The sequence below is a fragment of the Lutra lutra genome, chromosome 1, assembly GCF_902655055.1.
Source record: "Lutra lutra chromosome 1, mLutLut1.2, whole genome shotgun sequence".
Taxonomy (NCBI): Eukaryota; Metazoa; Chordata; class Mammalia; order Carnivora; family Mustelidae; genus Lutra; species Lutra lutra.
The window spans coordinates 8,352,042-8,374,314 of record NC_062278.1 but is presented as its reverse complement, the minus strand read 5'-3'; the positions used below and the strand labels follow the sequence as shown (position 1 = coordinate 8,374,314).

The following is a 22,273-nucleotide window of genomic DNA, read 5'->3' as shown; positions in this document are numbered from 1 at the left end:
GTTTTCAGCCACAATGTTAGATCTTGGAGGCACTGGGGCTATCACGACGTGAATGCTATTTAAAGGTCTCCAGCTATCTTTCTGAACAGTCTGACTAATAAAAAGTACATGCTTGGGACAAAGGCTTCTAATTCTCCTCCGTATCTGTTCTCCATTCCTCCCTAGCGTTCAGACCCCGATTTTTGGTGGATTCATGGATGCTGAGTAGAAAGACCACATTTATTTCCTAGCCTTCTTTGTGGGTGGATATGGTCCTGTGCTTAAATCCCAGCCCGAGAACATACACAAAAATGTCATGAGCAATTTCTGGAAGGAGTCCTAAGAGTGGAGCCACACCCTTCTCACCCCTCCTCCCGAGTGCTGGCTAAGACGAGAACATAAATGTCGGGGGTACCACTTGCTGAGGGGGGCCGAGGAACTCAGCTGCATCCTTGACAGGGTGGGCCGCACGCTGGCCGACCCTGGGCTGCCCATCTCGGCCTCTCTGGTTTATGGGACAGAGAAATAACCCTAAGGCTCAAACCAGTTTGAAACACTTTGACATGGATGGATGCCTGTCTAATCCTAACCGACCTAGAGGCTGGTACCTGGATGGAGTGTATCGAGGCTCCAGTCTCTCGCATGTCACAAGAAATGCAGCCTGAGAGGGAGGGTCATCGGGGCAGGGAACGGTAGACGAGAACATACGCCTCGAAGTTTCATAAGTGGACACGGCTCCCGTCAAACAGCGGCAGAGCACTTGCTAGGAGCCTGGCTTTCTAGAGCTTGGGAGGAAGACCGTGCAGCTGTTAGAAGTGATACCATCAGAGGGACCAGCTCGGAACACTCACGAGAACAGTGTTTCCATCCCTGACACTCTCAGCAAAGTTCCCTGTAAGAGACACGACCTCCCCAGGAGCTGGGCTCAAAGGATGGAAAAGAAAACAGATCAGACAAGCGGCCGGCCACCAGCAGGCTGCACTGGAGCCTCTGGGCGGTGCCGGCAGCACCCACAGGTGGGAAGACGGGACGCCTCGCCACGGACAGCCCACAGCCATGCGCCAAAGATGCCATCAAGGGATCACCCCTGGCACGGTTTCATTCAGCCAAGGGACCCACCATCTGACTGAGAGAGAAGGGGTTGGGCAGAGTATCAGGGCCATTAAAAGACCAGAGTTTTTAGGCTAAAAATCTCAACTCCTGGTAAGAGCTTTGTTGGTTATTCACACAGAACCATTCAAGGCCTACCAAAGTTTTCAGAAACTTCTATCTCTTCAGAAACCATAAGGCTGACCAAAAAGACTGTCATTTCACCCTAAGAACAATAACACTTAGAACCCCCAAACCCTCACTGAGAGTGGGTGTCAGAAGGCCATCCCTCTGATGCACAACTCAATGTGTTAGAGTTCAAGACCCTCCCAAAAGGCAAAGTCACAACCCCAAGACACCAGGCCCAAGGGCACGACCAGGAAACCTACCTAGCACCTGTGGAGGGCGTCCTTCCTCTCCCTGCCCCGGGAGATTCCACGGTCCCCATCTCAGCCCCTGCAGCCAGGGGCAGAGGACACGTCTGTTTTAAGTAGGAGACCGCCAAAGAAGGTTCCATCCCCAGAGATCCTGAATCTGCTCAAGAGGAAGTAAACAAGCAGTCTGGTAGCGCTGCCTTCCTGGAGGAGGGGTGAGAGTTTCAGATGGGGGGAGTGAGGGGCAGCTACAACACGGATATTTGGGACTGTGGCAGACGTTGCTGGCTGTTCCCCACGGCGGACTTCCCACTCCCTTCTTAGGAAAAGAACTCCCAATTTTTAGCTGCCACAAGTCCCCACAGGTAGGTGGGAGAGCCAGAGAAAAAAGATTTTGGAAACTTTATAATAAGATCTATTATCTAACTTAAATTTTACTTCTATTCCAGACCCCGAGGAAAGAGCCACAGAAGTGACAGATACAAAGACAGAAACATGCATGGAGTTCAAACCCAGGACATGCTTTTGGAAATTCTTGTTCTGCATAACGGGCCTATGGATGTGGTCGGTTCACAGAATCACTTCCGTATATGGTAAATTCTGATACGTAGCTTTCCACATGCTGGTATGATACTAGAGTTGGACTCTGGTGACCCTAGGCACTAAAAAATACCATATGAATCTGGTCAATACATGTAAAGTATATTGAAGCAGTGTCTGGAAGAGAAAAGCTTTCAATACATGTTAGCTGCTATTATTATTAACGTCATTATTATTATTATTATCATTACCACAAGAGACTGTGCTTCCAGGAGGAGAGCCCACGTGGGATCAAATATAATATGAGCTAGAGACATGGTTTTGTTCTGGGGCACGTGGGTGGCTCAGTCAGTTAAGAGTCTGACTCTTGACTTTGGCTCAGGTCATGATCTCAGGGTCGTGGGATCAAGTCCCGCATCAGGCTCCCCACTCAGTGCAGAGTTTGCTAGTCTTTCTGCAGTCTCTCTATCTCTCCCCCTGCCCCTCCCCTCTGCTCTCTCACACTCTTTTTCTCTCTCTCAAATATATAAATAAATCTTATCTTTTTTTTTTAAATATATTTATTTATTTGACAGTAGGAGGGACCACAACTAGGAAGAGAGGCAGACAGAGAGAGGAGGAAAGCAGGCTTCCCGCTGGGCAGGAAGCCCGATATGGGGCTCGATCCCAGGACCCCGAGATCATGACCTGAGCCGAAGGCAGAGGCTTAACCCACTGAGCCACCCAGGTGCCCTTATAAATAAATCTTAAAAAGAAGAAGAAGAAGAAGAAGAAGAAAAGAAATGGTCTTGGTCTTATTCTTTGAAAGGAATAAGCCCTATGTTTCATTTATCCATTTCATGGTCCCTTTGTGGACAACTGAGTTTTCAGCATCAAGGTGACCTCTTCAAGTTCCTTCTCCTAAAAAAGGCTACAGCCCATCCACCCCACCCCACCCCGGGCACTGCTTGGCAGGCTTGCTGACGCACGAGGCTGCAGTGAGTAACTTTATCTCGCCGAGTTCGGAAGGAAGCCATGCGAGCCGTGGAAGAGGACATCTGTACGTTTAGGTGAACAGCCACTATTTAGGTGGGACCAGCTCTGCGCCAAGCGGAGGGATTAATCATTAATCATCAAAGCTATTTCATTCTCCATGCTTTACAGAGACCAGGCGAGAAGAGAGACAAAGACGCTTCCTAAATGCCCTTGGAAAAGCCAAAATATTTTCCTCTTTTGTAAAAATAAAAACTCATAATCCTACAGAAGGTTCTGACTCTGCTATTGTCCTGCTCAGCTATACACTTTTACAGACTTAAGTTGCCTAAGACAGAATGTTTAAAAAAAAAAAACAAAAGTTCAGTATCAAAAAGGAACTTACCACTGTTCAAGGATGCTAAAGCAGTGTATTTACACAGCATTTTTTTTCTATCCTAAAACAAGTGCTCACCAGCATGTAAGGAAACGCAACCGTCTGATAACACAGGGGACGGGCCAGGGGACGGGCCACGCACTCAAGGCTGGCAGCCGGCTTCATAATCACTGCCTACTACACGAGCTCAGAGACCGTTGATCCGGTGGTTCAAGATCGTCCCAACATAAAATGTTCTTCACTTATTGCCCAACAACCATGGCCAAGAAGTGACAACGTTTTTCTTTCTTTTTTTTTTTTAAGATTTTTTTTTATTTATTTGAGAGAAAGAGAGAAATTGAGAGAGCACGAGCTGGGGGAGGGGGAGAAGGAGAAGCAGGTTCCCTGCTGAGCAGAGAGCCTGACATGGGGCTCAATCCCAGGACCCTGGGATCATGATAAGCCAAAGGCAGACGCTTAACCAACTGAGCCCCCCAGGCGTCCCATGATGTGCCAATATTTCTCCATCAAAATTTGATCTTCCAAAATCTTATGTCAAATGCCACATCTGATTTTTTATTTGGAAAATATGATGATAATAGGTCACCTTTTCAATACAAATGGTGTTCTCTTGGGCAACAACGGATTATCACAGAGTTCACGGCCACAAGTAATGATTCTTCCATATACAAACACAGGCTTCCTCCTTCTCAGAGGAGGGCAGGGGACCGGGTAGGAGGAGAGGCAGGAGAGGGAGGGAACGCTAAAAAAAAAAAGTACCTATGACAACACAAAATAACACCGCAAACAAGAACTGTTCGCGACCACGGCTCCCATCCCCTCCCGCTATACCCACCTCGCTCCACAGACCCCGCTCCACGAATGCCTTCTCTACACACTAGTCACACAAAACCGCTTGCTCCATGGTTTTGAGGATAACAGTCAAGAAAATTCTAAGCTGATCTCATCATTCCATGTCAACATATTATCAAATTCCAGAAATTACTAAGAAAGACCAAAATATTTCCCTATGGTGAATTATGTCTGCATCTAATTGTACAGTCCATGAGTGAAAATGCCCGGAAACTGTGAATCCAGTAGGGTTTTGCGGGGGGGGGGGTCTTACATTCCTGAAATTTTAGTCCCATGTTGAAGGAAGATGCTTTTTTTTTTTCCCCTAAAGATTTTATTTATCTGATAAAGAGAGACACAGTGAGAGAGGGAACACAAGCATGGGGAGCAGGAGAGGGAGAAGCAGGCTTCCTGCTGAGCAGGAGCCCAATGCGGGGCTCGATCCCAGGACCCCGGGATCACGACCCGAGCTGAAGGCAGACACCCAATGAGTGAGCCCCCCAGGCATCCCAGGAAGATGCCTTTTTTATTCACTCCCTCTATAAGCCAACTTTTTAAACTAACTATCTCAAAAAGGAATATTGGTTAATACTAATTTAAGACTAAAATTCCTTTCATCTGTTTGCCATTTTTTAAACTTTAACCAAAGTCCATGAAACAGAAGAAGTAAGAAAGATAACTCAGTCAGAATAAATCTCCAATATTTAAACTGGATTAGAGAGTGCCTGCAAAACATACTGGATAGGGAACATATCAAAATGGGTTTCCAAAAGTACAAAGTTTCCGATTCGTTTCAGTCGAACACAGCTCGTGTGTTGTTGAAATACCTTGTCCGAATGCCCCCACAAAACATCTTCCACTAAGTGTTGAATGCTGATTACGACAACACAAAAATAAAATGATGGCCTGAGTAATAACACCACTGCTTAAAGATATTTTTCCGTAGTTTTCTCCAAGGATCATCTGCAAGGCCAACCACTAAGGGAAGAGGTCACAAGACACAAAATCCCCTTGCTTTCAAATACAAACCTGGGATCAAGGAACATTTTTAAGCTTTTCTTCCTACATTTTACCCCTCTAGGACAAGGGTACTCCCCCTTGCTAATGGGCTCACTGAGAGTTCTCCTTCACCTCTACCCCTTCTCCCCCAGCACTGGCCAGACGGGACAGTCAACGCCACTGGGCTCCTCCAACAGGTGCACAATATCTGGCCAGAACTTACCCGTCTAGAAGGTTCATCGTGGTTGGCGCCACTTCGGCAAACAGAATCACTTTTCCGAGTCGCTTAGTCTGCAGATTCTGTCGGTAGATGTCTAGGTTAAAATTTTCCGAAGAGAAGGCCTGCACGTCAGTCACCACGGGTAGAGCAGATGGCGTGATTTCCATTTCAGACGTGTAGGATGAAAGAAACTTAAGGGAGAGCTTGCTGGACTTTATGACTCCTTCAGGATCTGCATGCTTCCTCAGCCACCGCCGAAGAGGAGCCTGGATTTCCTGTGTTAGAAAGAAATGAAAAGGTTGTAATTCGGCAGTACATGAGGAGATGGTAGCCTTTCCCTAAAACGCCATTTCGGTAATGTAAGTGCTTCCTAAGTCATGATCAGTAAGAGCTGCGGGAACATATTCTGGATGTCTGTGCTATCATACAGCAGACAGTAAGTGTACACAACAGGCTTTTCTCGATAAATACGGTACACAGGGCTGTAAATGTATTTTCTCTTTCTTACCCTTTTCTTCATCACCTTTTCTTTACTCTAGCTTCCCTTCTCGTGAGGATACTGTACAGAATACACACAGCACACAAAATGCATGTTAATCGACTGTTTATGCCACTGGTAAGGTTTTTGGTCAACAGTCCGCTATGGCTAGTTAAGTTTTCGGGGAGTCAAGGTTATATATTTTAGGGGAGTCAAGATTATATGTTTTCGGGGAGTCGAGGTTATATGCTGCGGATTTTCGGCAGCACTGGTGGAGGGCGGGGTGGAGGGGAGTCCCTTTATCCCCACATTGTTCAAGAGTCAATGGTAAATTGTTCAGAAGCCACAATCCAAAGAAATACATACAGCACCTTATTAAACTTTCTATCTTACATAATACCCCAAATCCTTAAAAGTCTTCTCCAGGTCTGGAGTTCATCAGTAATTCTCTAGTCTGTGCCTTTTGCAGAAAATGTACAGCTTTAAACTTTCACGCCTTAAGGAAATTCATTATACTAGTTGGGGAAATATTGTAAAATGCCCGTGACAAGAATCACAGAAGACAAGGGACTAAGACGGGAGCATTCGCTGTCCCACTCTGGAGGACCTCTACCTCTCCTCCTAGACAAGCTGACCCCCACCAGCCACTGACAGGGCACCAGCAGCGGGGAACGTGACTTTCCCATGGGGAAATGATGGGGAACCCAACAGCTGCTTTCTCTTTGTCCAAATACGGGTCCAGGGGGTTGGGAGGGAGGCAGAACCTACCAGAAACCTTGCCTCGCCCAGAATGGAGCTCTCTATTCTTATCGCTACCACAAGAAGGGGTCCTGGAGCCTCCCAGAAGGCTGTAACTTCCTCTTAGGCCCTGGAGGACCTCCCTCCGGAGTAGGCTAGGAGGTGGGAAACCAGGAAACTGGGGGATCAGGGGAGTCATCACCACAAGAGGCCAACACCAAATGTATTAAGATCAGACAGTCACAGTAAACACAGATCCAGGCTGTTAGGTCACCTCCACCTGGCAAACGCCGGGCCTTTCGGAAGACAAAAGGTGCCCTTCGGCTAGCACAAGGGTATGCCCCAAAGGTGCACGTGGCCACAGAGAAGCAGCTTCCAAGATGAAATTTCACTGAGCTAAATTCAACTAGCGCACCACTAAAACTCACTTCTTTTTTTTTTCTTTAAAGATTTTTATTTATTTATTTGACAGATGGAGATCACAAGTAGGCAGAGAGGCAGGCAGAGAAAGAGGAGGAAGCAGGCTCCCCGCTAAGCAGAGAGCCTGTGATGCGGGACTCGATCCCAGGACCCTGGGATCATGACCTGGGCTGAAGGCAGAGGCTTTAACCCACTGAGCCACCCATGCGCCCCTAAAACTCACTTCTGCTTGGCGAAACATACAGAGGACAGAAGAACAAGTTAAATAACGTCGGGAGGAAGGAATCAGAAGAAATCAAGAAGGTGAGACATGGCACAGAACAAATGGGCAAGTCAACATTACAGGGGCCCCAGGGGTAGAAGGGGGTGCAAGTCTGCAGGAGGAGAGACGGCAAAAGACTCGATCAAATGCAATGAGTGGCTCCTCACCGCACTCTGGTTTGAACAGTGGAGCTGGAAGAGACATTTTGAGACAATAAGACATGTGAATCCAGACAGTGAGGCTCAGACAACAGAGGTTCACTGTCAGGTTCAGCAGGCGTGATCACGGGACCGTGGTGGCTTAGAAACATAGTCTTAATGTCAGAAATGTGTATGTGTCACGGTATCTGTGCTTTACCCCCAGAACAAATAAAGCAAATAAGGCAAAATGCTAATAACCGTTAAATTCAGCCCATGCATATTTGGGATATCTGTTACACTATTCTATTTTTCTCTACATTTTAAAACTATCGTAATTAAAAGTAAAACAAAACAGGGGCACCTGAGTGGCTCAGTTGGTTAAGCGACCAACTCTTGCGTTTGGCTCAGGTCATGATTTCAGAGTCATGAGATAAAGCCTCGTGTGGGGCTCTGTGTTCAGCACAGAGTCTGCTCGTCCTTCTCCTTCCCCTTTGGCTCCTCCCCCCACTCACACACACGCTCAGTCTCTCAAATACATAAAATCTATTAAAAAAATTTTAAAAGGTTAAAAAAAAAGGTAAAACAAAATACAGAAATGGTAAAATAAACATTAACTGTTATAAAAATATCAGATTCAACCAAAATGTTTTGTCAATCCATTCATGCGACAAATGTTATGATATTCTGGGGTGCCTACCATATGGCAGACATTTTCATAAGTTCTGACGTTCAGTAATGAACAAAGGCGCCAAAGTTCCCATCCTCAAAGGGCTTATATTCTAGCATGGGAGTCAGATCATTTTTAAAAAATTCATCGGCACAATACATAGAATGCCAGACAGTCACGAGTGCCAAGGAGAGATGATACGCAGAGAAGACAGATAAGAAGTGCTGGAGGAAGGCCATCGTGGGGAGGACAGACGAACCCCAGTGGGAGGGAGGAGAGGAGGGTGGGACAACATAACCCATACAAGCTCACGGCTCTTTAGTCATGTAGAGGCTCCAAGGGGTGCATCATGAGGGAGGGAAGTGCCCGGAACACAGAGCAAGCCACGAGGAAGCCAAGGAGCCCAGAGGACAGGCCGGAGGGGCACCCACGCTGCGCAAGGCCTGAAGGGCCACAGTGGGGACTGGGGTTTCCACTCTGGGGGCAACGAGGAGCCCTGGAGGCTTCAAAAAAGGGAGCGTGGTGACCTCCCGATCAGTCACCGTGGGATCACTCACTCCAGCAAACTGCCCTGAGCGCAGATCAAGAGGGGGACGTGGAAGCAGACACCAGCCAGGATGACTGCGGAGCTCCCGGGAGGGAGATGCCAACACCTGGACAGGTGTCACAGTAGCCTGCGACTGACGTAAAGGCTGCAAGACTGACTGACAGACCACCCTCGGGATGTCAGAGGAAACAGGGAGTCAAAAATGAGCCCAAGCCACCAATTCAGCCAACTTTGTATGTAAAACAAGGAAATGCAGGCTTCTCTTTAAAAATAAATAAATAAATAAGCCCAACACTTCGGACCGTGGCACCTGGAAGGAGAGGGACAGCCACCCGAAGCACCAAGACAGGAGCGAAGGAGCAGGCGTGGACGGGAAGAGCCGGTTCTGCGCACGTCACGTTCGAGACCCTGGTTAGAAACGCACAGAGGCAGGGAATAAGCAGTAGGACAGAGTCAGGGATTTTGGGGGCGAGGTCCACACCGAGGACATAAATTTGGGGATCTTCAGACTGCGGATGATACTTTGAAGGCAGGAAACAGGCTGAGAGCAATGAGGGAGTGACCGTAGGTGAAAAGAGGGGTTGCACCGGTTTCCTGGGGCTGCCGCTAAAATTGCCCTAAAGTCGGGGGGCTCAGACAGCAGAAATCTATCCTCTCACAGTCCTGGAGGTCAGAAGTCCAAAGTCAAGGTGTCGGCAGAGTCACGCTCCCTCTGAAGCCTCCAGGAGAGAATCCGTCCTAGGCTTCTCTCCTGGCTTCTGGTGTTGCTGGCAATCCGTGGCTCCCTCTGTGCCTCTTGTCGTCTTCTTCAAAGGACACTAGCCATATTGGATTAGGGCCAGCCCTAGTGACCTCATCTTAACTGGATTAGGCCTGCAAAGACCTTATTTCCAAAGAAGGACACATCACAGGTTCTGGAGATTAGGACTTCAATGTACCTTTGTGGGGAAACAAAATTCAATCCACGACGGGTGTCAATGTTTAGATGTCAGGGAGACGAGGAGGAGTCTGCAAAGGAAAATCAAGCGTGAGTGTATAGGGGTGCAGGAGGGTCTTGGGAATCCCAGGGCCGGGTTCCACGGGTGGCAAGAAGACAGGAAGATGATGGCAGGGCAGTAAGAAGAGGGCTGAGCAGTTCCCACTGGACTCTGCAAAGCAGAGCCCATCAGGTACAGATAAGCCTGACAGCGGGAGGAAAGAAACCACAGACTCCAAGAACTAAAAACTTTGGCAACGAGTTTCCTCTAAGGGAAAAAAAAGACTGGCATAGTGGCTACAGAGAGGAAGGGAGCCTCCAAACAGGTATGGTTTGGTTAAACGAGAGAAATAACAGCATGTGTTTTAATGATGATGTGAATGGTCTAACCCAGAAAGGTAACAGGTGAACAGGTGAGCGCTGGATCCCGACGCTGAAGCAGAGAGGTCAACTTCAGCAGCAGAGCCCTCACACACTGGGTACACAGGGGTCACATCCCCACTGGAGACACCAGGCTGCTTCCCCACTGGGTCACAGCCCTCCCTCACGCCCGCTGGCTGCACAGCCATCCAAGACAGCCCTGGGAACTCATCTATGCTACCACTGTTCTGCTCCCAGGCGGCAGGGGAGTAGGTAGGAGTCCTGGGCTGAAGGCTGTTGACGTCATCTTCAGATTCCTTCTATTTTTTTCCTCAATAAATAAACAGCAAGATCATCAACTAAGAGTGAAAAGGAAGAAAGAGGTTTGAGAAGGCAAACTGAGAAAATGAGGAGAGCAGGGAAAATAAAAGGAGCAAGTGGAAGTGTCCAGGGTCCACTCCAGGTTAGTGTTTCTGAATTCAGAACGAGCAGGTGACACAATGCTGTGCTTTTATCCAGACACACTCAGCTACAGAGGTGCATGGAACAGATGCAGAGGAATCTGAGGGGCACATGAAGCAGCACAGTAACTGCCCTACTGCAAATGAGGCCCTGGTGGAGATATAAAGAGAAACAGTGGGAAATACTGGCTCAGGAGCTCACACCTCAGTAGAGAGGACAGCAAGAAGAGCACGCTAGGACAAAACAGGAGAGGACGGTTCCAGAGGGGAAAGCAAAGTACCCAGGAGGAGTGCAAAATAGGAAATGATTCTGTCTGAACAGGAAGCAGAAGAGTTGTCAGAAGACGGCAAGCAGAAGTGAGCCACTGGAAGCTACAGCTCTAACTTTCCATCTTTGCATGAAGAACTAAGAGAAATTTTATTTTTTTTTAAGATTTCATTTATTTATTTGAGAGAGAGAGAAAGAGCGCACAAGCAGGGGGAGTGGCAGAGGGAGAAGCAGGCTCCCTGCTTGGCAGGGAGCAGGGCTGGATCCCAGGACCCCGGGATCATGACCTGAGTCAAAGGCAAAAGCTTAACCTACTGAGCCACCCAGGCGCCCTTCAAGATAAATTTTAAACCAAATATTCCCGGTTCACAGTTATTTCGTTGATATAAATTCTATTAGAGGAAGAAGACAGAATGAATTCATAACGTACAAAAGTAACTCTCTGTTATGGACTGAACATTTGTGTCCCCCCAAGAATTCACAGTGAAACTGAAATCCCCCAGGTGATGCCAGAAGGAGGTGGGGGCCTCTGGGAGGTGATTAGATCATACAGGTAGAGAGTCTTCCTGAATGGGATATGGGAACGGCCCTTCACAGAAGCAACTCCAGAGAGATCCCCCACCCTCTCCACCAAGCAGGGACATGGCGAAAAGACAGCTCTCTGCACCCCAACACAGGGTTCTCACCAGAACCGAACATGCCAGCCCCTTGATCTCAGACCTGAAGACTCCAGAAGCGTGAGAAATAAATATCTGTTCTTTAAAAGCCACCTGGTCCACGCTATTCGATCTTAGCGGCCTGAACTAAGCTACTTCCAAACCTCAAATCAGGCCATTAGTCATAACCAAGGCCTTCAACTCTGGCCAATGCCATTAAGGCATAAAGCAAACAGATCTGAATTGCCTTCATCACGTCCCCCAGGGCAGTCAGATGTCACAAGGCCACCACAAAGGCTGACGACACATATCAGTGAATAGGTTAAATCACAAAAATAAAGGGAAAATAATCTGGAAAACAAGTATTTCTTAACGAACTGCAGTTCTCATTAACCCAACCAGAGGACTACATGGTTATTCGGCAGCAACAGGCAATGTTAATCTCCATTCAAAGTCGATGAAACCGACAAGAAACAGCTGGTACCGGGTGTCTGGCTGGAGAATGAATGGGAATAAAGAATACGGGAATGGGAATTTCAGAACGGGAAGAAGTGGGGAATCTCCTCTATGGGGAATTATCCAATGGGCCACCTCTACAGCATTCATCTAAGAAATACGCAAGGAACACCCGCTCAAAAATAGGACCACAGCATAGAGACAGGTAGAAGGACGGGTATGCACACACAACAACCTAGTAGGAGAAGCGCCTAAAAAATGCATTCAAACTAGTCAGATACACACATCCTTTGGCAAAATGGATCAACCTGCCCCGTCAGATTGAACTGCTTCTTCCAATCTGCATACAAGTCAGGAGCCAGATTCTCAAGGAATTACATTATCACTGTTACATCTCCTGAGCCCGAAAGGGATATTCCAAATTGTTTCTGAGAGCAATACTTCCGAGATGCTCGAAGATACAAAATAAAATCGATGAAAGCAAGGCACACGGGGTTTTGTTCTTAGCCTCTCTCACATAATCTCTCAAGACTCAACCAGAGCCAAGGAAATTACTCAGAATAAACGTAATTTAAAAGATATAAAAGGAGACCCGGAACCTCTTATGAAAGATAACTGTATACCACCTAAAGTTCTCATAAGTATTTATTTTTTTTTTAAAGATTTTATTTATTTTTTTGAGAGAGAGAGAGAGCTTAAGTGGAGAAAGGTCAGGAGAAGCAGACTCCCTGTCAAGCAGGGAGCCCGATGCGGGACTCAATCCCAGAACTCCAGGATCATGACCTGAGTCGAAGGCAGTCACCCAACCAACTGAGCCACCCAGGCACCCTGCATAAGTATTTATATCCGCTATAGTGAAATACAACTTTAAGTCACCAAGTAAAACGGAGTACAGACGATGCACTTGGGCACCTCCTCCCATCACCCTTGGAGAGCGGAATAAAATTCTGGTTCCAAAACACATCAAAGCTACTACCTGTTTGATGCCAGCCTGCCTGACACGTCCTCTCAGATGCACTCAAGTTACGACTTACTGCAGAAGTGGCCCCTAACATATGCAGGAAGAAAGAATTAATTCATGATTTTTGACTTAACTCTCCTAATGACCACCAACACCATATGGAAGTGCTACCCATAAATCTACCTAATTTTTTAAATTAAATTACCAGAGTGTAGCAAAAATGTCACTTCTTTTGGGAAGACTATATATATTCCAAGAGGTAAAATGCAGAAAAGGCACTGATAAAAGATGGTCTTGATACGGATACATAAGCCTCAAAAAGAAATCTGAGATCTTTGAAAGCCACATCAGTCCTTTTGAAAACAAAACAACTGTTATCAAATTTCACCACAATGAAATTCATAAAAGCCTTCTAATTAGTGTTACTTTGTTAACATTTAAACCATAAGAATTTAGTATTTATCCTTCTCTAAGATTTCAAGCTATCTGAATACAATTCCAGTGAAACTAAAAACAGAATGTTTTATAGTCACATAAATGCTGGCCCTCTGAGTTAGCCACAGCAGTAGGGAAACACTAGCCAACCTCAAGAAAGGTGAATATGGCTTTATTTCTTATTGGGGCATGTTGCACGTGACATGAAAACCCCAAGGAATCCACACACAAAAAAGGTAGTAGACTAGTAAGCGATCTTAGCAAGGTTGCAAACTACAAGGTCAATATACAAAAACTGGGTGTGTTTCTATATACTAGCAATGAGTACCTGGAGTCTGAATTTTTATTTATTTATTTATTTTTAAAGATTTTATTTATTTTTCAGAGAGAGAGCAAGCGCACACACAAGCAGAGGGAGTGGCAGGCAGAGGGAGAAGCAGGGAGCCATGGATCCCCCCAGTACCCAGGTCAGGGCCCATGACCTGAGCCTTAGTCAGCCACTTAACTGACTGAGCCACCCGGGGGGCCCCTGAAATTTCTTTTGTTTTAAATACCATTTTCAATCGCATCAATAGATCTGAAACATTTAGGGATAAATTAAATAAAATGTGTCAGACCCATACATTGAAAACTACAAAACAATCCTGAATTAAAAATTTTAAAAGCCCTAAATAATTGAAGAGATTGAAGAGATATACCATGTTCGTGAATCAGGAAACACCTTACTGTTAAGAAGGTTTTAATTCTTCTCCAAATTGATTTACGGATTCAATGCAATCCCAATCAAAATCCCAGGCTTTTTTTTTGTAGAAATTGATAAGTTGATTCTAAAATTTGCACAGAAATGAAAAAGACCTAAAATGGCCAAACAATTTGGGGAAGAAAAGAGTTGGAAGTCTTACGTTATCTGATTTCAAGACATTCAAAACCTGGAGCAATCCAGATAGTATGATATTATCATATAGATACAGATGCTGAAGCAGAACAGAGGCCAGAATCAGAGCCTCACATACATATTCAAAATATTTTTGACAAAAGCACCGAGGTAATTCACTTGAAAATGGACTATCTTTCAGGATATGGTGCTGGAACAACCTGAACATCTATATGCAAAAAACAAGACAAAACAAAACTGTGATCATTATACCTTCTGGGATTGCAAAACTTGAAAGGAATTGCAGACCCAAATATAGAACTTCCAAAATAAAATAAATGAGAGAAACTTTCTGACCTCGGGACAGGTAAAGCCCTTCTCAGATAAATCAAAAGAATGGGCCATAAAAGAAAAAAATAATAGATTGGATTTCGTTAAAATTAAGGATTGCTGCTCATCGAGAGATATTGTTAAGAGAAAGGAAAAGAAGACAGACTGAGAGAAACTATTCTCACTACATGGATCTGACGAAAGATCTGAATCCATACCGTGAGAAGAACTCTTACATCAGAATTATAAAAAACAAACAATCCAACTTAGAATACCAATGAACAGATTTTAACAGACACAACCCAAAACAAAACATCAGCTAGCCAATGAACACATGAGAAACCGCTGGGCATCATTTTCAATCCAAATCAAACCCACAATGAGCTACCACTACACACCCACTAGACAGGATTAAATTTTAAATTCTGACAGTATCTAGTTTTGGCAAAGAAGTGATAACTGGAACTTTCGGAGATCACTGATGTGAATATAATATGGTACCATGTGGGGTGCTGGCATGGCTCAGTGAGTTAAGCATCCAACTCTTGATTCTGGCTTAGGTCATGATCTCAGGATCGTGGGATGGAGCCCCGTAGTGGGCTCTGCACTCAGTTGGGGAGTCTACTTCTCTCCCTCTCCCTCTCCCTCTCTCTTTGCCTCTGTCCCTGCTCAGATGCGCATATGCGCGCGCTCTCTCTCTCTCTCAAATAAATAATTCTTTTTTTAAAAAATAGTACGATTCTGGAAAACAATCTGGCAGGTTCTTACCAAATAAAACATACACTTACCATATGACCCAGAAAATCTATTCCTAAGTATTTACCCAAGAGAAATAAAAACACACACCTACACAAAGACTTATACATGAATGGTCATAGCATAACTTCACTCACAATAGCCCAAAATCACAACCCAAATGCCCACTAACAAGTGAATGGGGAATAAAGTCACGGCTTATCTATATGATGCCAACACAATGTGACAATAAAACGGAACAAACTACCCACATATGCAACAACGTGGGTGAATCTCAAAAATGGAATGCTGTTTTATTTTATTTTATTTTATTTTATTTTATTTATTTATTTGACACAGAGAGAGAGATCACAAGTAGGCAGAGAGGCAGGCAGAGAGGGGGGTGGGAAGCAGGCTCCCCGCCGAGCAGAGAGCCCAGCCCGATGCGGGGCTCAATCTCAGGATCCTGAGATCATGACCTGAGCAGAAGGCAGAGGCTTAACCCACTGAGCCACCCAGGCGCCCCTGGAACGCTGGTTTTTAAAAAAGAAAAGACAGAGAAATATATACAGTATGGTTTAACTCGGATGAAATTTCAAAAAAAGACCAATTTAATCTACATACTGACAGAAAGCAGATCCGAGACTGCTGAAGCTGGTCATGGGGGTGCAGAGTGGGTGAGGGCTGACCGAGGAAGAGAAGAAAGGAATCTTGTAGGATTCTGGAATGTTCTCTATCTTGATTGTGATGGTGATTCCTCAGACATAAGCCCTACACTGAAAAGGGTGCATTTTCTTGAATATAAATCATATCTAAGTTGATTTTTAAAAAATGAATAATGACCAGCTCAAACAACACTAAAAAACTAAAGTCCGTGAGCCTCCCTAGTCACTCACGCCCAAAAAACCCCATCATCCCAGCTTCTGAAGAAATGAACGCTTCCTTTTCCACTGAGTGCAAATTCACAGGAGTGGGTACCTTAAGGTGGGTTAACATATCGTAACATCTGCTACGGGAAGTGCGACTGAGATCGAGGTGTACGGTATTCTGTGTGACATCACATTACAGCATTTCACCCCGTCTCTGTCCTCTCCGCTACGTCCACCCATCTAACAAGACCCACGGGCTGAAACGCAGCCACACCTCTAACTCAGCAAAGGATTCAAAGCATTTACTGCCAACTGTTTGTGGGGGGCCAGGGGGGTCTCCTTTTCCCAAGAAACGCCAAATAACCGATCGTAACCAATAAAGGTTTTCTATCTCAGAGAACATTTGCCTCCTTGTAAATAATCGAATTAGTTGTGCTTGCCTCATAACACTGCCCGTTGCTAGGCAACCAGAAGTGGGCAAATCAGAAAACGAATCCACCAAGACATGGGATACAAGCTCTTTTTATGGGTGTCTCATGCTCCGTTAAAAACCTTCCAGGAAACGGGAGCAGATCGTCCTCTACTCTCTTGGAATTTATATGAAGCAACCCAATTCTTAGTATTTTCCAAACAAAATATTCACAGCCAATTTCACATGGATTCAGCGTCTGCATGCAAGTGACAAAGGCACACAGAACAGCGGATCTTTAAAATCAAAAGATGTCCCTCCTGGAAGGGCAGGATGGCTTCCGGTCCTGACCTCATTTAAGGCAGGAAGTGCTCATTCGGCGACTTCTGGGCCGACTTTTATTTTGAGCAGCAGGACCAAGCAGAGGAGGGTCTGAGACGAGTGTTCTCCTCCTTACCTGACCGGACCCCTATGCAGGTGCTTCTGTTCCAGCCCCACCGACCCCACTACAGTTTGATGCCTAACCTGTCCAGATTCCTCTTTGGATAGCACTGCATCCCAGTCTGGGTTCCCCAGACCCCTGCTTTCCTGTTCCCCCAAATATGCTCAGCCACCCCGTCCCAAGCACTGCTACCCCGGAATGAACAGACTGGACCTGGAGGGGCTTCCAGCTTTAGCGACACACCACGAAACCAATCCAACCCCACCAACATCCAGGTCACCCACTGCCAAAAGACACCCACATGGCCAAAGGAACCTACAGAGGATGCGTTTTCTTTGGGCCACTCATTTTGAACTAGCTGCTAACACTTAAAAATCAGGACATTTCACATCAAATATCCTGTCGCTTTGGAACAAATGCAAACTCTTTCCCACATGGCCATAACTGGCTGGGGCCAAGCGGCACCACCCTCATTACTTGGGGTCACACTCTCAGCTGGACTCTCAGATGCCACCTCTTCTGCCCCAAAGGCATTCGGGTTTGAGACCAGTCATCTTGGTCCTACATCAAGTGTCACATCAATGAGGCAAGATGTCCCAGGAGACCCTCGGGGATGCTTCTTTCCAGTTAGAGCCATCTCGATTCCTCAGAGTAAGTCTAGTGACAGAAGGACTCCAACTGGGAAGCCCCTCAAAGGCTAAACAGAGTATTGACATGGGGTCTGGAAATTCCATTCCCAGAATATACCCAGAAGAAGTGAAAGCAGGAACACAGAACTTGAACTTGAACACCAATGTTCACAATAGTGATACTTGAACACCAACGTTAACGGCAACATTGTTCACAATGGCCAAGAGGGAGAAATAGTCCAGGTGTGACAGATGAATCGAGAGACAAATGGACAAACGAAATGTGCCTGACACACACCGTAACGGAGTATGAATGAAACCACACAAAGGAATGAAGTTCTGACAGATGCCGTGTCAGGAATGGACCTTAAAAACATGATGCTAAATGAAATAAGCCAGATACAAAGGGACAAATACCATGATTCTATTTATGTGAAATACCTAGCACAGGCAAATGCACAGAAACAGAGAGAAGAAGGGAGGTTCCCAGCAGCTGCGGCGAGAAAGGTATGGGGCGTTATTGATGAATGGGTACAGAGTTTCTGTTTGGGGTGATGACAGGGTTTTGGAAATAGTGGTGATGTTTACACAACCCTGTAGAGAAATCAATGCCACTAAATTCTATACTTAAAAACAGTTCATAGCATATTTGATGTTTCAATTATTTTAGCACAATAAGAGGAAGGGTCTTTGCTCTGCCCCCATCGATCTGCCCAGCATACGGAGAGGACACGAAGGCACAGCATGTGTGCTACCCAAGCCCTCAGCATGAATGACGCCCAAAGCACACAGGTGGTAAGTCAGAGCTGAAAGTGAACCCAAGGAGCCCAGTCTGCCTGGTTCCCAAATCCCCATGCTAATTCCTATCTCACAGTCCCCAGCAAGAGGACCTAACCCCAAGTAAAGTGACACAGAACCCGCCCACTCACTGTAAGCAAAATGTTGTTGGTATCACAAGAAAGACACAATTCACTGTAACATGGAACTATAAAGTTGTGCTGAAGTAGATATATGTGGTTTGGGGCCAGAGTGCATGGGAGGGAGTAGAATTTTTGGCAATAGAAACTTAAATCTGGAGCCACGCGGATGGCTCAGTGGGTTAAGCCTCTGCCTCAGCTCAGGTCATGATCTAAGGGCTCTGGGATCGAGCCCCGCATCGGGCTCCCTCCTCAACGGGGAGTCTGCTTCTCCCTCACATTCTCCCTCCGTGTTCATGCTCTTTCATATAAATTAATAAAACCCCGAAAAAGAAAAATTAAATTTGAGCTTGGATCTACCATTAACTAACTCTCCCCACTCAGGCAAGCCTAGACCAGGACATTTTCACAAAGAAACGAAGTTTTAACATTTCCATGAGTTATCACTTACTACTCTGCTTTCCACTGGAAACCCTATACCCAGAAGGATTCCCCTGAAGGGCTGCTTAGGGAACTGTGGGCAGTTAAGAGAAGCAAAGAGCTAAGGGAAGGGGAAGGACCTGGGCCAGCACTGGGCCTGAGGGAGCAGGAGGCCAGAGCTGCCCACAGGGGTGGGAAGCCAAGAGGGCAAAGGAAATCTGTCCGCTTGCTCACCTCCTGCTCGTGCAGCCTTGGAGCCGAGAGCCACCAGAGCCCGGGAAAGGGCAGAGAACGGGGTGGGGGGCGGGGGAGGGGGTAAACTGGGCAGGGGCCAACACACCTGCAGAGAGAGAACCCAGAGCTGCTCGGAGCTGGCTGGGGTGGGAGCGGGGGGGGGGGGGGGGGGGGGGGGGGTGACATGAGGGGAGGCCTCTCTCCGAAGTGACTGCCTCTCACAGACCGGCCCTGAGGCCCAGCGGCGAGATGAATTTCCACACGCGCCGATGCTTGGCTAGTGTCGAGACCACATCTGGGACGGTAACTCAGCAACGCCCAAGGACTTAGGACAGATCCAAGTACCTCAATCCCAGCGACAGGAGTCCCTCATGGGCTGGACTTGTCGCAGTCATTCCAGGTCCCCAGGCCTGGGACACAGTAGAAGCTCAATAAACGTCTGTTGAGCGGCATTCCTTTTATTACGTGAAGGTATGGCCGGGTCGGATTTACTGCATTTTTTGTTACCTGCCAAGCAGTGAAGACCACAAAAGGCTCGGGCGAGCAGTGAAACAGAGGTAATGAATCAGGCGTTTCTAACAAGGCTGCTTTTACGGGCATCACACCTCCGCGGGCCGAACGGGCTCATGGTGGAGGTGCCGTCCATCCCGCAACGGCGCCCAGCCCAAGCCGGCCGGGCCGGCACTGACGGGGAGGGAGGCGCTCCGGGCCGGGGCTCCAGCACCGCTTGCACACGACCGCCACTAACTTCCACCGACGGGGCCCGCGGGTTGGGGCTCGGCGTCCACAGGAGCCTCCGGGGCCTTCATTAAGCCTGCCTGTGCGCCCCGCCCGCCCTTGTTCCCGTCCAACACAAACAGGCGGAGCAGGGCCGCGGGCTGGAGGGGGAGCCAGGAAAGCCCGGGGCCCGGGGCCCAGCGCGAGTGGGGATGCCCGAGGCGGCCCGTCCTGCCCACACGCCCGCAGCGGTGACCCACGACGCCGGGCCAGGCACCGGCTGACGGCGAGGACCCATCTCCAACCGGATGCATCACCAGCCAGCCCGGCCTCTGACCCTCGAGTACACTGGGAGGGGAAGCCACAGACCCCGGGCCCCGGTGCAGAATCGGGTTCAGCAGCTCGGCTACCGGCCAGCCGGCTGGCACTGCCTGCTCTGGGCCTCAGTTTCCTCAACTGACCAACGTTGAATGCTCAGTGAAAACCATGCTGGCCTCTTGGGGATTCCAAAAGGAAGAAATACATGGTACCTGGAAAGGAGCGACCAAGCCGGCCAGAGGTGTCTTTGGAGAAGGCCGGGAGCCTCCTGCTCCAGGCCACTCTTAGCAAAGATTCACCTGCTCAAGGGCTGTCACAGGAACAGCTCAGAGAACCCCCAGGCACACCAGCGGGGCCGGGGAGGGGCACAGGACACTGTCCTCGATGCGTTCACAGAAGGTATTCCTAGTTCCCAGCAAGGAGCAGCTGACCCATCAGCATGAACACAGTAGTTTCTAGACGGGAAAGCAGGTTAACGACAGATAAAACCCGCAGTTCTCCTGTAACTCCGCCTTGTCACTGGTCCTCAACAGCCGATTCTTTTAAACGGTTTCACACGGTTGTTTATGAAATGTCCATCATACCTGAATAAATGGTGACGGAGCTAGAGTGGACGGGCAGCCAGTCTGAGTTGGGTGGGCTGTTTGCTGCCAGCCTGTCCCCCAAGGCCCCTCGGGTGTCCCAGACCCCCAGAGCAGGGGAAGCATTTCAGGACACATTAGTGGGAGAAGCCAAAACGCTTCCTAAGTGTTCAAACAAAACGCTCTCACTAAATGCCTGCTCTAGGCCAAATACTGGGAAGGGGCATAAAGATTAACAACATATGGGCCTTGCTTTCCAATGATCTTGTGTTACAGTTTAATGAGGCAGACAGATAGTCACATAAATAATACAACAACGTTTGTACACTACTTACGGTTTCCCAAAAAGAAAAAAGTTCTTATGGAAGCAAGCAATCAGATCTCAAGTCCCCAAGTCACAATTCTTGGCATTGAAAGTTGAAAGAAAAATTGTAAATCCTATACTCATGACGTGGACATCAGTGGAATTTCCCTACATCGGGGGTAGAAAACCTCTGCTGGGCATAAAAGATCAACCAGTTGCCCTCCTAACACGTGGCTCCAAGATGTTTTATGTTCTGTAATTCAGGATTTTTAAGATATCACGTAAGAATTTTAGATACGCTGGCCCGTGTGAAGATGGGCTGTGCCCACAGCACAGCCCCGTAGGGTGATGACCAGCCATCCTGAACCACTACAAACCAGTAAGCTACCGGCTTTACGTCAAAGAAAGAAAACAAGCCCAAGGCCAAGTACAAACTAGCACCGCTCTCTTGCCAAGTCCTAGAAGCAACGATGTCAAGGCCTCATGTGCCCATAAATAACTTACAAGTTTGTGTGCTTTGTGTTTTACTTAAAGGCAGTAAAGTATACATCTTCCAAAAAAAAAACACCTTAATTTTATCAAGAAAATGTAGCAAAATATTAACAAGGGTGAACCAAGGTGAAGGCTACATGTGGTTTATGTACTGTCCTTTCACCCTTCCTTAGATTTTCTTTCTTCTTTTTTTTTTTTTTAAATAAAAAGCTGAAGTCAAACGAAGGGGTTTGCTCCTGAGGCTCTAAGTGCCCTCCGGCTCCGGCATTCGCCGTGTGTTTTGTCCTGCCATCAATCCTGGGAATCATCGGAGACACAGCCTTTGTAACAAAAAACTAAAAATTTTAAAAAAAAAAATTTTTTTTAAACACAAAACCACCACCAAAAACACCTTCTAGCGTTTCACATTTTAGTTGACTCAGCATGACCCCTGCCTTGGGGCACGGATGCTAAGGCCACTCTGGGTGAGAACACCTCCCCAAAAACCCAAATTGCCATCGTCATGGGCCCTTCCTCCAGAGGCCCGGATCTGGAACAGTCCAAACGTAGGACCCGCTCTCCCTGGACACAAACCCCAGTACGTTCGTGAAGCTTTTCTGTCGATGTGGAATCAGTGTATTAATAACAGCTTATTGGCACTGAATGAAAAACACACAAGTCTTAATCTTGGGTCTTGAATTGGGTCCAGGCCCTACGTAATACCTGGCTGGAAGGGATACAGCTGTAAGCATGCTTGGTGACTGGAGGCTACGTCGTGAGACCTGAGGTTTGCAACCAGGATTGGTAGCTTAACAAAA

General features: G+C 47.1%; 1 protein-coding gene across 5 annotated transcripts in view; it reads right to left on the bottom strand.

Moving 5' to 3' along the window:
- The window catches only part of HLCS (holocarboxylase synthetase), a 219,828-nt gene that overhangs the window by 147,318 nt on the left and 50,237 nt on the right, over positions 1-22,273 (bottom strand). For all 5 annotated transcript variants that reach the window (XM_047720011.1, XM_047720016.1, XM_047720012.1 and 2 more), the window contains one exon: positions 5,384-5,655. In XM_047720011.1, coding sequence (XP_047575967.1) covers positions 5,384-5,655 — 272 coding nt within the window. The remainder of the gene's footprint in view (positions 1-5,383; positions 5,656-22,273) is intronic.